General features: G+C 38.9%; 2 protein-coding genes across 6 annotated transcripts in view; one reads left to right on the forward strand and one right to left on the reverse strand.

Moving 5' to 3' along the window:
- Nucleotides 1–3,004: 3,004 nt before the first annotated feature.
- Nucleotides 3,005–10,387, reverse strand: bmf2 (BCL2 modifying factor 2). Its single transcript, XM_067418083.1, has 4 exons — nt 10,230–10,387; nt 8,256–8,599; nt 7,586–7,788; nt 3,005–5,810 (listed from the first exon to the last, which is right to left on the reverse strand). The coding sequence occupies exons 2-4, from the start codon at nt 8,575–8,577 to the stop codon at nt 5,709–5,711; spliced, it is 627 nt and encodes a 208-aa protein (XP_067274184.1). The 5' UTR covers nt 8,578–8,599; nt 10,230–10,387; the 3' UTR covers nt 3,005–5,708.
- A 98-nt stretch (nt 10,388–10,485) lies between these two features.
- adgrg11 (adhesion G protein-coupled receptor G11) overlaps nt 10,486–15,841 on the forward strand; it is a 34,805-nt gene continuing 29,449 nt past the window's right edge. For 2 of the 5 annotated variants that reach the window (XM_067418076.1, XM_067418081.1), the window contains exons 1-2: nt 10,751–10,950; nt 14,927–15,055. The gene's annotated coding sequence lies outside the window, so the exon portion shown is untranslated. Of the gene's footprint in view, nt 10,726–10,750; nt 10,951–14,926; nt 15,056–15,841 lie in introns of those variants that run through there. The other 3 variants (XM_067418077.1, XM_067418080.1, XM_067418078.1) reach the window with 3 other exon arrangements.

Consider the following 15,841-nt stretch of genomic DNA (forward strand, 5'->3'; position numbering starts at 1 on the left):
GCACTTTTCTGTTATATTTGTTTTATTTTGAAATGCCAAAAAGTACGATATTAGTAGCATATGTTTGTATGACAGTGTAGACATTAAAGGTGCCCTAGAATTAATTGAAACAATATTTGAAATTGTTCTCTGATATCCATATAGAGGGTATGTGACTTATATAAGGGCAAAAATTGTCCACGGTTTTACAGGTCCATTTCATAAATTGTCCCTAGAATGAAATGGTCTGTTTTTGCCTTATTTGGAAGGGTCATGAAAATTAATGTAGTTCTGCTCTGATTTGCTGTTTTACTGCACGGCAGTGACAGCAAACACATCTGTCAATCATGACAGTGGAGAGATTTTGCATCCAACTTTGTTTGATCCGGTTTCTAACGGAGATAGATTTTGAGGAACAATTGTTTTGAGATTGAAAATGTACGCATTTGAGTGGTAAGTTTAGTCTTTATTTTCAGTAAGACCTGCAAAACGTAATGTCAGTATAACTTCAGCCTAACTTACATCTGAAATGGCATATATAACTTTAACTTTACACATTAACTCAAGGTCAGAAGTCACATCTTTGTTTTTAGCATTGTAAAAAAAAAAAACTTAATTGTAATGTGTCACTGATTTTACAATGATAGCTTCTTCACTACTTAATGCTTGCGGGATATAGTTTGAATTGCCACTTCAGTATCAGACACTGAAAAAAATCATACAGTGACACATTACATTTTGTCTTCAAAGTTGATGTGTTAGAATCAGGGGAAAGGGGCAAGCAAGGATTTGAGGGCTAAATTATGATGGCTAGAGGCCAAGGCTCATTGATGCACGTGAGAGGCAAAGGCTGGCCCGTATGGTCTGATCAAACAGACGAGTAGCTCAAATTGCTCAAGAAGTTTATGCTGGTTCTGGTAGAACGGTGTCAGAATACACAGTTCATTTGTTGCATATGAGGCTGCATAGCCGTAGACCAATCAGGGTGCCCATGCTGACCCTTAACCACTGCCAAAAGAACTGGACCACAAAGCAATGGAAGAAGGTTGCCTGGTCTAATGGACCATGTTTTCTTTTACATCACATGGATAGCCAAGTGCATGCGTCACTTACCTTGGGAACACGTGGCACCAGGATGCACTACATCAGTGTGATCCTTTGGGCAGTGTTCTGCTGGGAAACCTTGGGTCCTGCCATACATGTGGCACGTGGCATGTACCACCTACCTAAAAATTGTAGTCAGAGATGAGACAGACCATGTACACCCTTTCATGGAAATGGTATTTCACCACCCTGGTGGTGGCACTTTCAGCAGGATAATGCGCCCTGAAACAAAGCAAAAATGGTTCAGGAATGGTTTGAGGAGCACTAGTTTGAGGTGTGGACTTGGCCTCCAAATTCCCCAGTTCTCAATTGATTCGGGCATCTGTGGGATTTGCTGAAAAAACAAGGCCTATCCATGGAGGCATCTTACAGGACTTAAAGAATCTGCTGCTAACGTATAGGTGCCAGATACCACAGCACACCTTCAGGGGTCTAGTGGAGTCCATGCCTCGATGGGTCAGGGTTATTTTATCAGCAAAAGGGGAACCAACCCATCTATAGGACCAACACAATATTAGGAAGGTGGTCATAATGTTATGCCTGTGTGTATGTGTGTGTACTCACCTAAAGGATTATTAGGAACACCATACTAATACTGTGTTTGACCCCCTTTCGCCTTCAGAACTGCCTTAATTCTACGTGGCATTGATTCAACAAGGTGCTGAAAGCATTCTTAAGAAATGTTGGCCCATATTGGTAGGATAGCATCTTGCAGTTGATGGAGATTTGTGGGATGCACATCCAGGGCACGAAGCTCCCGTTCCACCACATCCCAAAGATGCTCTATTGGGTTGAGATCTTGTGACTGTGGGGGCCATTTTAGGACAGTGAACTTATTGTCATGTTCAAGAAACCCATTTTAAATGATTTGAGCTTTGTGACATGGTGCATTATCCTGCTGGAATTAGCCATCAGAGGATGGGAACATGGTGGTCATAAAGGGATGGACATGGTCAGAAACAATGCTCAGGTAGACCGTGGCATTTAAACAATGCTCAATTGGCAGTAAGGGGCCTAAAGTGTGCCAAGAAAACATCCCCCACACTATTACACCACCACCACCAGCCTGCACAGTAGTAAAAAGGCATAATGGATCCAAGTTCTCATTCTGTTTATGCCAAATTCTGACTTTAACATCTCAGTGTCTCAACAGAAATCTAGACTTATCAGACCAGGCAACATTGTTCCAGTCTTCAACTGTCCAGTTTTGGCGGGCTCGTGCTAATTGTAGCCTCTTTTTTCTATTTGTAGTGGAGATGAGTGGTACCCGGTGGGGTCTTCTGCTGTTGTAGCCCATCCGTCTCAAGGTTGTGTGTGTTGTGGCTTCACAAATACTTTGCTGCATACCTCGGTTGTAACGAGTGGTTATTTCAGTCAAAGTTGCTTTTCTATCAGCTTGAATCAGTCGGCCCATTCTCCTCTGACCTCTAGCATCAACAATGCATTTTCGTCCACAGGACTGCTGCACACTGGATGTTTTTCCCTTTTCACACCATTCTTTGTAAACCCTAGAAATGGTTGTGCATGAAAATCCCAGTAACTGAGCAGATTGTGAAATACTCAGGCCACCAACAACCATGCCACGCTCAAAATTGCTTAAATTACCTTTCTTTCCCATTCTGATTTCAGTTTGGAGTTCATGAGATGGTCTTAACCAGGACCACACCTCTAATTCATTGAAGCAACTGCCATGTGATTGGTTGATTAGATAATTGCATTAATGAGAAACAGGTGAACAGGAGTTCCTAATAATCCTTGTGTGTGTGTGTGTGTGTGTGTGTGTGTGTGTGTGTGTGTGTGTGTGTGTGTGTGTGTGTGTGTGTGTGTGTGTGTGTGTGTGTGTGTGTGTGTGTGTGTGTGTGTGTGTGTGTGTGTGTGTGTGTGTGTGTGTGTGTGTGTAATTACAAACAGAACTCTCAAATGAGTATACATAAATATTTTAATGCAGTAAACGTTGCAGAAAAGGTGTCAGCATTTTTATGACAGCATTTATAATATACTGTATGTAAAAAAAGACATCTTATTTCACAATTTTATAACAGCATTTAATATATTTTTCAAACTGTATTATTTGAAGTAGCAAAATTATAAAAGAACCAGCAATAACGTCCCGTACACATTCCAAACAAAGTAAAAACAGCGTAACATTTTTACTCAGAGACAAGTGCATTTGAAAGGGCATTTCAGATAAATGAGGCAGCAGTAGCAGCCTGTTTTCTTTGATAGTCTGTTCGAGCTCTCTGTGGTTTGTGTGGAGGTATTTATTCATCATACAACTGCAATATGTTTTCACGTGTTTGTTTGTGTGCTCGTGACTGAAGTCCAGCGTGACGGTATTAGTAATATCAAGTCCTCGTCGTTGGCCTGCTGTTCTAAGGCACCTTCAGCTGTTTGATTGTCTGCAAGTGTCATCGTTACCAACACACAAGCATTTGAGGCACACCTGTCAGAAGAACAACAGGACAAGAATACATCACAGCAATGGAACATCACCTCCGTGGAATGTGAGGAAAGAAAATGGTCTAAATCGGAGTAAGTGCAGAGGAATCATGTGGATTTGTGGACTCTGACAGTCTGTGTTATATTCACACCGTCTTCATGGTCTTTTACACGATACTGACGACATTACGTTATAAAATCTATTGATAATGCACAAGCAAACCATTGTAAAATTGTAAACCGCAAAGTACAGGCACCTCAGTAGATTGTACCACAAAAGAAAGCGTTTTATGAAACCAGCAAATGGAACGATATCTATTTTTATAACTTAAATTATTAATCTCATATTTATATTAATTTCACTTTACAATATGGGTTTACAAATATATATGGAAAATAAATCGCCCCGCTTTATCGCACATCATATAGAAACTCTTATATATTCATATAAGCGCCAGATCATGAGCCAGTCACGTGATGCGATCTGGCTGTCTCATTGGACGTTTCTGTACAAATCTACGCTATCGTTCGACTTGACTCTGCGCTGCGCAGACTGAAATCAAAGTACCGCGAGAGCGATTCGACAGCATGTTTTCTAATCGCTCTCGCGATAATTAGATGGCGTCCCGATCGGTCTGCGCACTGTCTGCGCAGCGCTGCTTTAAACCGAACACACCTTACATCTGAGTTCATTATTGTCCTCATCCTTAAAGGGACAGTTCACTTAAAAATGCAAAATATGTCATCATATACAAACCAACGTCGTATAGACCTTTATGCGGATGAAACAATAACTGGACGGTCTTGGTATTCACTGTAAGTGCTACATCACATGTCATTACAACTTTTAAAAATGTTTTTCAGAATCGCCTTGAAGCCTTGTTTTTATCCACGACAAAATTAAAATGGCGCTGCCCAGGCAAAAATCTATAACATTTTTAGCAATTAAGCAAGAGAATTACACAGGAATGTTCAGAATGACATGAGGGTGAGTAAATGATGACATAGTATTACTTTTAGGGCAAACTATCCCTCTAGTTAAAGCATATTTTTGCTATCCATTGGACACTTTCCCTCTTAACACACTTACACAGTAATAAAAACCTCTTTATAATAACTATTGATTGACATATACATACCAGCACAACCCTTCCTAGAACTTTGATAGGTTCTCATTAGGTAACTTGTGTATTTGTTAGATATTATTGATTGTATTTATCGCTTAAGTTGAACTGTAAAGGATGATTTGGTGTATTGCTTCTTTGAGCACATTTTGATAATCACCCATTACTACTACAGAGATGCTTTAAACACTGATATAATATGTAAAGTAATACTTCAGTGCATGAGAGAAATCATGTCATTATGCTATGTCTGTGATACATGACGTTAGAATTAATTCATTAAGGCAAACTAATATTTCAGAAAGGTAAAATCGTTGTAAATATATTTTGTTGTTGTTGTTGTTGTTGTGTGGTATATGCCCTCTTAATGAGAAAACATGATGCTTTTCAGTATTTTAAAATCACAAAATTCATATCTGTCTCCTTGTTGCTCTCAAAAATGGCAATTATTGATATACAGGTAGTAAAACCTGATGTTTAAGTTGTTTTTCTGCATTTGAACAAAAAAATTGAGTTCTTTCTGAAGCATCTTACTGGCTTCTGGATTATGTATCGTCACATCTGTTCTGTTCTGTCCTTCAGCTCTGTCCCAATAACACTGATAACAGCAGTGAATCAAGCACAATCCGTGATACACCAGCAGGGAAAGATCAAGATTCGGTTCTGGGATGCGTCAGAGTTCAGAAGGTGTATTAAAGTCAGCACAAATACTCAAACCTATGTGTGGACCTTGAGTATTCTCACAGCTCGTTGCCTATTAAAGCAGTTGTTCCTTCTGAGGGTTCTATTAAGGCATCCACTGCGCTGAGATCCGCACGTGAACGTATGTTTGGAAAATATAAGGCAGAATATTAACATCTTTATACTGATATGCGACCTGCAGAAAATGTACTCCAATGCTCCATTTTGAGAATGGCTTCTTCGGGAAAAAGAGGGAGGTCTCTGACCAGCGGCAACCTTCTTTCCACAACAGTTTTTGAGCCACGTAAATCCAGATCTGCGCACGTCTTATAGTGGATGTGTAAAACTCATTTGGGTCCTGAACAGGAGAGCTGTGACCTCTCATCTGTGGGCTCTTGCATTTTGGGCTCCTTCTCGAGGAAAAAGGAAGTTGTAGATCGACGTCACTAGCTGGAACAACCCCAACTGGCCCCTGTGAGGGAACTGTACAAAAATAAAGCAAAGATAATTAATTATCAGATGAAATTTCTATCATAGGTGAAAGATGATATTGCATTCAGAAGAGTCATTATTAGGAAACTATCCATTTTATAATTAAAGTCCACATGAATTGACATTCACAACCCATTTTACTTTAATAATGTGACATAATTCCTTCATTGCTTACATCAGTAGCCTTTAAAAATTACTTAATTTTCCCTGTCAGACAAAAAGTGACGTTGTTTGCTAATAAATCAAGCACAAGAAGTTGACGGCACCCATTGACTTCCATGTTAACTGTCTGGTAGTTACCAACATATTTTAAAATATCTTCTTTTGTGTTCAACAGAAGAAACTCACACAGATGTGGAACAACTTGAGGGTGAGTAAATGAAGGCTATAATTTAACTTTTTGTGTGAACTTTCCCTTGTAAATGATGATGAATGTAAAATAGGGTCAATGTTGATGTCACGTTTGTTTTTTAATGGCGGGTATCTGCCATGAGATGGCGATGTGGCCTCAAGCTTCCCTTAAGACTCCTCCCCCTTCCCTCTTAATCCCCTGATGGACAGTTAAAGCAGCCAATCATCAGTCAGGCCATCTGTGTTGTAGTTCAGCCTTGACTATTGCAGTATGTTGCATAAGCGACCGCTCTTACTGAAGGCATGCAGGATGTAAAAGAGTTAACATGGTGTAATTTAGATGAACTTATTTAAATTATTCTGACCCATATATTCTTAATTGGACTGTCATCTTTTCAAGTGTTTAAATTATTCAACCGCCCTTAGGCCGTCTGAGCTAGAAAATATGAAGTTTCAGGTTTTGATTGTTTCTTAGCTCGTGACGGCAGATTTCCGTTATCTATAAATCTATAATTTGCATGTTCATTAAAACACTTGTCAGTTGTAGCGGCTCAGCATTTCACACGCACAGTGTGTTACTAAAGAATACATTTGAGATTGTGGTCACATGTCTGCTGACGTGAAGTTTTAGTCCGTCTAAAATTAGCCTGCAGTATAAACACACTTCACATCCTCTTTCTGACTCACACGCAAACTACAGCCGGCCTGGGGAGATGCTGGACACGATTTGCAAACTTTAAAACCCTCGATAAATCTAAATTTATCTCTGTTAACAGTCATGTAGACTAGAGGGTGTGAGTTCATTTGCCTGTCTTATCACTTTGGAAATTTGTTAACTTATCTTTATCTTTTTATCTGTTTATCTTCATCTGCTGTTTGTAATTTTAAAAATTTAAGAAAAAATAAATCTACAACAAAAACACTGTAATAAATCCTCCAATTGGCCTATTTACAAGACAAAATGTGGCACTTTTCAAAATTATATATTATTTTCATGATTTACCATAAACATTAATTAAAACAAAATAAATCTTTTCAATAGTCATGCAGTCTTTATAAATAAGTTTGCTTTAAACATCATCTAGTGATTAAACTTCTCCAGCATTTACTAAAAGGTTATTGGTATAATGTATGTATGTATGTTCATCATTTTAAGTAAAATAAACATTTGATAAAATCTAAGAGAACTTGAGTAAACAGGATGAGCAAACCAATAATGATGTCATTGCTACCACTGGGCATTTGCATATACAGCGTTGAAATAACAGTAGACGATGGTGTCATTGCACATTGTGACAGAAACCACTGCAGTGAAACTGCCAACTCTGAAAACCTCATGAAACTCTTTAACCCGTTCATTTCACATCAACCTTGAGGAAAGGAAACAAACTAGTCTTATCTGAAATCAGTCTTACCAGCTGAAGATGCTCCTGCTGAAACTGGTCCCCCATTTCACGCAATTTACGCCCGATCTGAATCTCCACGCTAATTCCCATATCACGCTCGTCTTCTTTTTCTTCTGGTCTCCCTTCGTCGGCCTCCCTTTCTCCAACGTTTTGTGCGCCAGCCGGGACAGGTTCGAACAGTGCAGGAAAGTGTGCCCGAAATCCAGCATTTCCTTTAAGATATGAACAAATATTTGTTATCATATTATATAATTAATAATATTATATATTATATCAAATATTTAAGAATGAGAATCAAAAAAACAATCGTGAATACAGTTTAGTACTTTGGTTTAATTTTTAACTTCAGTTTCAACCAAATTTAACATGCGATCCATGGTCAGTAAATAAAAATGCTCACTATATATATATATATATATATATATATATATATATATATATATATATATATATATATATATATATATATATATATATATATATATATATAGTGAGCATTTTTTATATTTTATATTTTATGTTAGGATTTTATATTTAAGGCCCCAGGTACTAATTTTTAAAAAATAGTTCCTGGGGCCTTAAATAAAATGTCTGGCTCTAATGTGGACTAGTTTAAATTTGTGTTTGTCCATAATACAACCTTATAACCATGAATATGATGCATATTGTGTGTCCCTACCATAAAAAAGTGCTCTTGGCCCTGGAGCCCCAGGGGCCATAGTAAGTGACGCAAGGCCCCTGGATCCACAGTGAGCCCTAAATGCAGTCCTGGCTTCCTCAGCCCCGCAGGGAGATGATGCGTCTCTCCCTGAACCCTGGAAGGGCGCCATATCTCCGTCTCTCACTGAATTCAGGACAGAGCTCACTGTCTGTGTGGATCTGTCTTCAAAGCGTCTGTGTCTGTTAACCGCTCGATGGTGGGCGTCTCTGTTCTCTGAGCTCTTGTTTCTTAGCGGCGTTTCACAGCAGCGAGGAAGCTGTTCCTCCTCCTCATCATCCATCGGCGGAGTCAGCAAAACTGCCCTGAAAAATACCACAGACTGTCAATCTGTGAAACTGTGACAATTCACATGCTGTTCATTTTTTCTGTTTTAGAATATGAGACACCGGGCCTTGTTTCTGTTTTGGTGCAGTGGTTTTGCTTCAGAACCCATATTTTACATTGGATATTAAGTGGCGACCAAACACAATTCGCAAAAATGTTAATGTGCTACAAAAGTAAGCCATAAAACATTTAAATATAATCTTTATTTGTTGGTTTACTACTTTGAGACTGTTGAATTTGTCCCAAAATGTGATAGGATGCGCAGGACATAAACACGCGTGAAGCATGGCGATTTATCCGCCCCTTTTAAAAGTTGGTAAGCTTATGTATTTTCTATCCCAATCCCTGTACAGTTATCATATTACCTAAGCATTTTATCATGTGCATTTAGCATTGTTTTTATTCTCTCTATCCAGTGCATTTTAGGAACACTTGGCCTTATGCAAACACTGACCATCACCCACATTCGCAAGAACAACCAACCATGACTGATGTTTTAGTTATTACATGCATTTTATTTGAATTAACAATGCATCTTTAAGATCAGACAGTAGATCACCACATAAGTGCAACTTCTGGCATCAAAGTGCAGTTAGATGATGACTGAGATATGCTGGTCACGAACAAAACCACAAAACGTCAAATGGCAACATTACAAAGGAGTCTCAAATGAGGGGAAGTCTCCGCCCTACATGTGTTCAAAAGAGTTTTCCCAGAAAACAATACATTTCAAATATGAACCATTATAACAAGTCAGTTTATGAAGTCTGAGAGTTACAGTACAGATGCAGTTACAGTAAAATTGGTCAGAGCATCTTTATGAGTGGATATTACATTTTCTAAAGTAAAATTGTATTAATATATTGATTATCATATGTGACCCTGGACCACAAAACCAGCCTTAAGTCGCACGCGTATATTTGTGGCAATAGCCAACCCAGTGTATGGTTCAAAATTATCTATTTTTCTTTTATGCAAAAAATCATTAGGATATTATGTAAAGATCATGTTCCATGAAGAATTTTTTTAAATTTCCTAGCGTAAATATATATATATTTATTATCCAAATATAATATGCATTGCTAAGGACTTAATTTGGACAACTTTAAAGGTGATTTTCTCAATATTGATATTTTTTTGCACCCTCAGATTCCAGATTTTTTAAATAGTTGTATCTCAGCCAAATATTGTTCTATCCTAACAAAATAGGAATTCTATTTATTCTTATAAATAAGGGGGGAGGGGGGTCAGGCTGAAGACCATCATAAATTACTCTATTACTTAGAAAACCATTTTAGACTGGGCTATAATGTGTTGTTTCAGCAGGGAATACAAACCAAAATAACACATAAAGTAATGACATAGTAAAAACATCACATCCTGCAGCTTCATGTAAATGTCACTTTTTGATATTTCAGATTTATAAATCAGAATCAGAATACCACACTTCAGTGTATTGCATTATGATCTTTATTCTGATATTTAACCCCTTCTTTTACGGATCAAAACACTGAAACTTTGTTTTTACTGACATAAACAGTCTCTTCACTCAGTTCAAAACTACAGAATGAAACTGGAGCAAATGAGTCAGAAACAGGAGACACTCACCGCCAGCGCTTGAATGTGTCTGTCAGTGCTGTTTTTATTCCGCTTTTTGTTTCAGCGCTCTTTTATTCCGTCTTCACTGTGCTTGTATTTACTATCAGGGACTCGCTCCGTTTTCATTCTGCGCCCTGCGCTCGAGTTGTTTGTATTGGACACGAGCGCGCCGACAGTCCCGCCCATCTCCGCTGACATAACATGATATGATAATTAGTCTAAAGGGGGTATCAGACCGGACGGGGAAGCTCAGCGCCGCGCAGCGCCGCGTCTCAGGTATCTCACGTTGTGATTTTGAACAAATTCGCCGCGGACAGGCGCCGAATGCCGCCAATGTGCGTACACTCATTGAAAATAATGTAATTTTAATGTAAATGCTTACAACAATGTAATGTAACGTAATTTAAAAGACGTGGCGCTGCGCGGCGCTGAGCTTGGCGTCCGGTGTGCGACCCCCTTAAAGACGAGGCAGTCACCGGTGTGTAGTTGGTGCCCGAGGGAAAAGGTCAGTTTAGGGTTTGTGTGTTGACTCTGTCAGTGCACGAACGGAGCATTTTACCAATTGTATTTCAGATTAAACGATTCAAACTGTTAATGTTAGTGCCTGTGTTAAAAGAAACACTGGTATATTGAATAACTTTAAAGTGCTTTAAACTAATCAAAATGAGAAAAGCATGCTTCCATTGAGGACCTTTTTGTCACGAAAAGTTTTCCATCTGGAAAATTGCAAGTAGGCTATTTCATTATATTACTGCAGATGTTTAACAGTGATTGATTATTTTAGGAGGACTTGTAGATACATAAAATATAAATATAAAAAATGTATAAATATCATTAGTTTTAAAGCTATTGAGATCATTGAAAAACCTTTGTCCAGCAATTTACATGTCAGGGCGGCACAACTGCAAACATGGCTTTTTTTATTATAAATTGACATGGCAATAACAGTAAACATGATCGTATCATCCAGAGGACCCAACTGATATACTATTGCCACAAGTTTTGGGACGCCTGCCTTTACTAATCCCATTCTTAAAGGGTTAGTTCACTCAGAAATGAAATTTCTTCCATTAATGACTCACCCCAATGTCGTTCCACACCCCTAAGACCTCCGTTCATCCTCAAAGTAGTCCAGATAGGACATCAGTTGGTTAGTTAGACTCTTTTGAAGTGTCGACAATACATTTTGGTCCAAAAATAACAAAAAAAATACGACTTTATTCAGCATTGTCTTCTCTTCCGCGTTTGTTTTCAAGCCTTAAATAAAGAATCAAACGGTGGCGAATCAGCAGATTGATTCGTGATTGGTATCTCCAATGTCACGTGATTTCTGCAGTTTGCCAGCTTGACACGCGATCTGAATCATAACACGGAAGAGAAGACAATGCTGAATAAAGTTGTATTTTTTATTTTATTTTTTGGCCCAAAATGTATTGTCGATGCTTCAAAAGACTTTGATGATGTTTTCATTCCCTTCTGGACGTGTTCCCTTCAGCTTGAATCAGTCGGCCCATTCTCCTCTAACCTCTAGCATCAACAAGGCATTTTCGTCCACAGGACTGCCACATACTGGATGTTTTTCCCTTTTCACACCATTCTTTGTAAACCCTAGAAATGGTTATGCGTGAAAATCCCAGTAACTGAGCAGATTGTGAAATACTCAGACCGGCCCGTCTGGCACCAATACCCATGCCACGCTCAAAATTGCTTATATCACCTTTCTTTCCCATTCTGACATTCAGTTTGGAGTTCAGGAGATTGTCTTGACCAGGACCACACCTCTAAATACATTGAAGCAACTGCCATGTGATTGGTTGATTAGATAATTGCATTAATGAGAAATTGAACAGGTGTTCCTAATAATCCTTTAGGTGAGTGTATATATATATATATATATTGCCAGTATACAAGGCCCATTTTCAGCCTGGGATTCTAATGCCACGAGACCACACCTTTTTTCAACATAGCATACTCAACTTTTTAAGCAAACATTCCACTATCTATTAACAGGCACAGCTGAAAATTGCATATACAAATTAAAAAGTTAAATAAATTTAAATGAATAGCAGACAGCCGTATTCCAGCCAACATTTCCACGTGGGCCCCATAAGGTTTTTGCCTGTAGCCCACCTTGGCACCATATGTGACCCAGGTGAGCCAATATAAGGAACATTTAAAGGGGCCCCTCTTTGAGCCACGATATGGATCCATCATGTGCCCATATAGCCTGACAAGCCAGACCCACATCGAGATGTTCGGTCTAGAAACTCACCATTGACAGCTCAATCCGAGGGGCGGGATAAACGGTTGTCTTTCAAACTCCCTCTGCACGCGATAGGATAGCGCTACACCAACCAGAGCAACGAAGGTGAAGCAGAGCTCGCTGACTGATTAAACATTTGCCGTATCCGGTCGGCTAAACTCCGAACACATCTTCCCTTTTTAAGAATGACTTCAGTGCCGTTCTTTGTTCTTTTCTCAGAGAAAAGCTTAACTCCAAGTCTTCCAGAGTCGCGGTTAAAGCTGATTCGAAAGACCGCCGTTCGCCAGTTTCTGTGTTTACTAGAAGCACGCAAACGCAACTCAGCCGTCGCTATTATGGCTCCGCCCACCGACTCTATACATGATGTGATTGGCCCGTCCATATTGTGAGGAATACAGCTCAGACGTGTATTGAGAGTTCCTAGACGACACTTGCGGGCAGATTGCTGCCGCCAGGGTGCGTCTAGATTTCTAGGCTAGTGCCCATATGGAGCCGATAGACAAATTTATCTGCGTCCCATGTGGATTACCCATAAAATGCCCAAGTGACAGCCCATCAAAAATGTTGGCTGGGAATAAATTCACGTTTTATGTTTTCATGAAAGAAAGAACAGCATGGATTTGAAACAGCATGTACATTGTGCAATTTTATGCAAATGTATTTATTTTTGTACTCACTATTGCTTAAACAGCAATAAAAGAAAGTTTGTTGTAACCCAGCAATAGAGAACATTTTCTGTATATGAGGAATATTTGTCTCCAAATTTAGTTGTCCATGCAAATCATCAATATCCACAGGAAAGTTTGTTGTTTTGTAGTGGGCAAATACGCTGACCTTGATAGCTGCCAATCTTACAAGTTATTATGATCCATTGTGATTGATTTGTACACTTTTCCATTTTCCAAATTTTTGTGCATGCATATTTTCTGCCTAAGCCAGAATTCAAGTGCGCAGTTCAAGTGTGCTTGTTCTAAACGGGCAGTGAGTCACCTGAATATTACAGTCTTCCTCTTCTCATTCGCTTGCGATGACATCATCCTTTCCGACAGCCTTTGGGCTCAGCATTCCTACACACACTGTTGCTGCGCTTCTCAACCGTGAGATTGCAATGGCTAATTTAAAGATTAATTACTGTTCTAAAAAAACTCTAAAAAAGAATGTGCTGATTAGCATGTAAGGAAGTTATTGTTTAAAGTGTCCATGCGAACTTCATTAGTCAGTGCAGGCCAACACATTGCTGGCAGGGATTTTAGTTTGCTGGTTTCAGATGAGGATGAGGTAGAGACAAATCACTGACTAGAGGAAGAGGATTGAAATAGACTCAAAGTGACTCTGTTTCTACGGTAACTGTGGACGGGGAAGTACGAGAGATGAGAGCGAGGCAAAACAAACGTTGGCGCTGCCTCCGTGGCAACAGCTACATCATTGGTTCTTGTTTCATAGTAAAGACCTGTTAAAAAAAATCACAAGAGGCCCAGGAGACACCTCCCTCACAACTGCATGTTGCATCAGAAAGATCCTACAAGAGGAAGAGCAAAACACACACACACAAACACATCACATGCTCCACTTCACTCTACAGCCCCCTCCTTCCTCCCCGCTCTCCCGCCAAAACATCTCAGTGAATAAATCCTGCCTAGAAACCAAACAGCTGACTTCTGCCTCGCTGTGATTGGGGCAGCCCCCTAGCAACGGCGTGTGTTAATTCAGCCAATCGGGCGCTGAGTTTTCTGCACTTTCAACCAATAGCGGGCAGCCCCAGCTTACCCAGGCAGTAACAGTGGCTTGGTAACTGTCCGGAAGAACAGAAAGCAACTGTGATTGGTTAGATCTGTGCTGCGTCCTCATTGGCTGCTCATGACGATCTCTCAGTCATTCATATGTTTTTGCGGCTGCTCTCTTTTGCCCTGAAGGGATACACCCACAGCAGAAGGTCAACTTCTCTCCAAGCTGATTGGCCGAGCAGCAACGTGGACTCCTAGTAACAAACCACAATTGCTAAAATAGGGTGTGGTTAGGCTTCTGTCAGTCATCCAAATGCTAGCCAAACATGATGTTGTTGCTGCCGGTCTGCTCTTAGCAAGAAGTGTTTTGTATGACAAACAGCCCTTCATTAACACACTTTTTGCTCTGGGAGTAAAATTCATACTTCTCATGCTGCTGGTGCAATTTCACAGAACACGATTTCTTAATGTTTGTTCACACATATTTGTATTACTGCAACAGTGTTTGCTTAGATTCGCTGCTAATATTTGCGTAGCATCTGTCAGTTTGGTTGTTTACATTTGTGCTCTCAGAAAGAACATCAACATATTTAGTCTAATTTTAGTTTTGAGCCATTCTACAATATACATATCACATGTTTATGATTTACAACTTCATATTGGAGGTCTAACTGGTCCCGAAAGTGTTCACTTGTCATTCTCTTGTGTTTAAACTTTAGATGCGTGGAGAAAGTGTGTGATTCACTCAACAAGAAGAATGAGTCCCCAGACGAGCGACTGCAGCTCATGAGCACGACCGAAGACGAATGACATCATCGCTGTAAGATTGCATGACATCATGCTTTAAGGCAGGTAGAGGAATATGTCAAATTTTAGTCTCAATGGTCTGGATAAATATAATCAGTTTAAGGAAACAGAAAACAATTAAGTATGTATTTTAGATAATTAGATCTAAAATGCATTGATACAGCAGAGTGCTTTAAACTATAAGCCTGTAAAAGACAGTCACACTTCTAATACATACTTGAAGCAGTATTGTTATTAATTAAAAATACATTTAAAAAAATACAATAAAAAAATAAAGCTGAAATCAAATCAAATGTTTTTTTTAAAACCTACTGACCAACTAAAATAAACTTGAATACTAAACTAAAACGGTAAAAAAAAATATATATATATATATATAAAATTGTAATAAAAGTAATTAAAATATCAAAAGCACATGAAGAAAAAAAGTGAATTAAAAATATTCATAAATGGTATAAACTACAAAAGTAAACAAATAATAAATATTTTTGAAGAAAAAAATATCAGTGTAGAATCCTAGTTATATTCTTCGCTCATTCAGATTAGTAATTATTGTTTGATTTAAGTCACAATATGCCAAATCCAGAGAAATAAATGATTTTAACCAGGACACTGACCTTGCCCATGTGTCGCCTCTCAATGGCATCATACCCGCATTAACCTCGATTTCCGGTTTTATGTTGTAGAAACCACAGAAACGTCAAAGAAACATTAATATATTATGTTTTATTAGACAGGTGAGCAACTGTTTGGAGACATTTGTCGAAAGAAAACAATTCATTGTTATAGCTCAACACAGTTAGTCTTATTGTTTAAATCTTGTTTTC

The sequence above is a fragment of the Pseudorasbora parva genome, chromosome 15, assembly GCF_024679245.1.
Source record: "Pseudorasbora parva isolate DD20220531a chromosome 15, ASM2467924v1, whole genome shotgun sequence".
Lineage (NCBI taxonomy): Eukaryota > Metazoa > Chordata > Actinopteri > Cypriniformes > Gobionidae > Pseudorasbora > Pseudorasbora parva.

What these genes read in the sequence shown, in the direction of transcription:
- bmf2 (XM_067418083.1), bottom strand. Translation starts at nt 8,577, where the DNA reads ATGGATGATGAGGAGGAGGAACAGCTTCCTCGCTGCTGTGAAACGCCG. An exon ending in GCCAAGAGCACTTTTTTATG is followed by an intron (nt 7,789 to 8,255) that starts GTAGGGACACAC and finishes CATATCTTAAAG; the next exon opens with GAAATGCTGGATTTCGGGCA. An exon ending in AGCAGGAGCATCTTCAGCTG is followed by an intron (nt 5,811 to 7,585) that starts GTAAGACTGATT and finishes ATTTTTGTACAG; the next exon opens with TTCCCTCACAGGGGCCAGTT.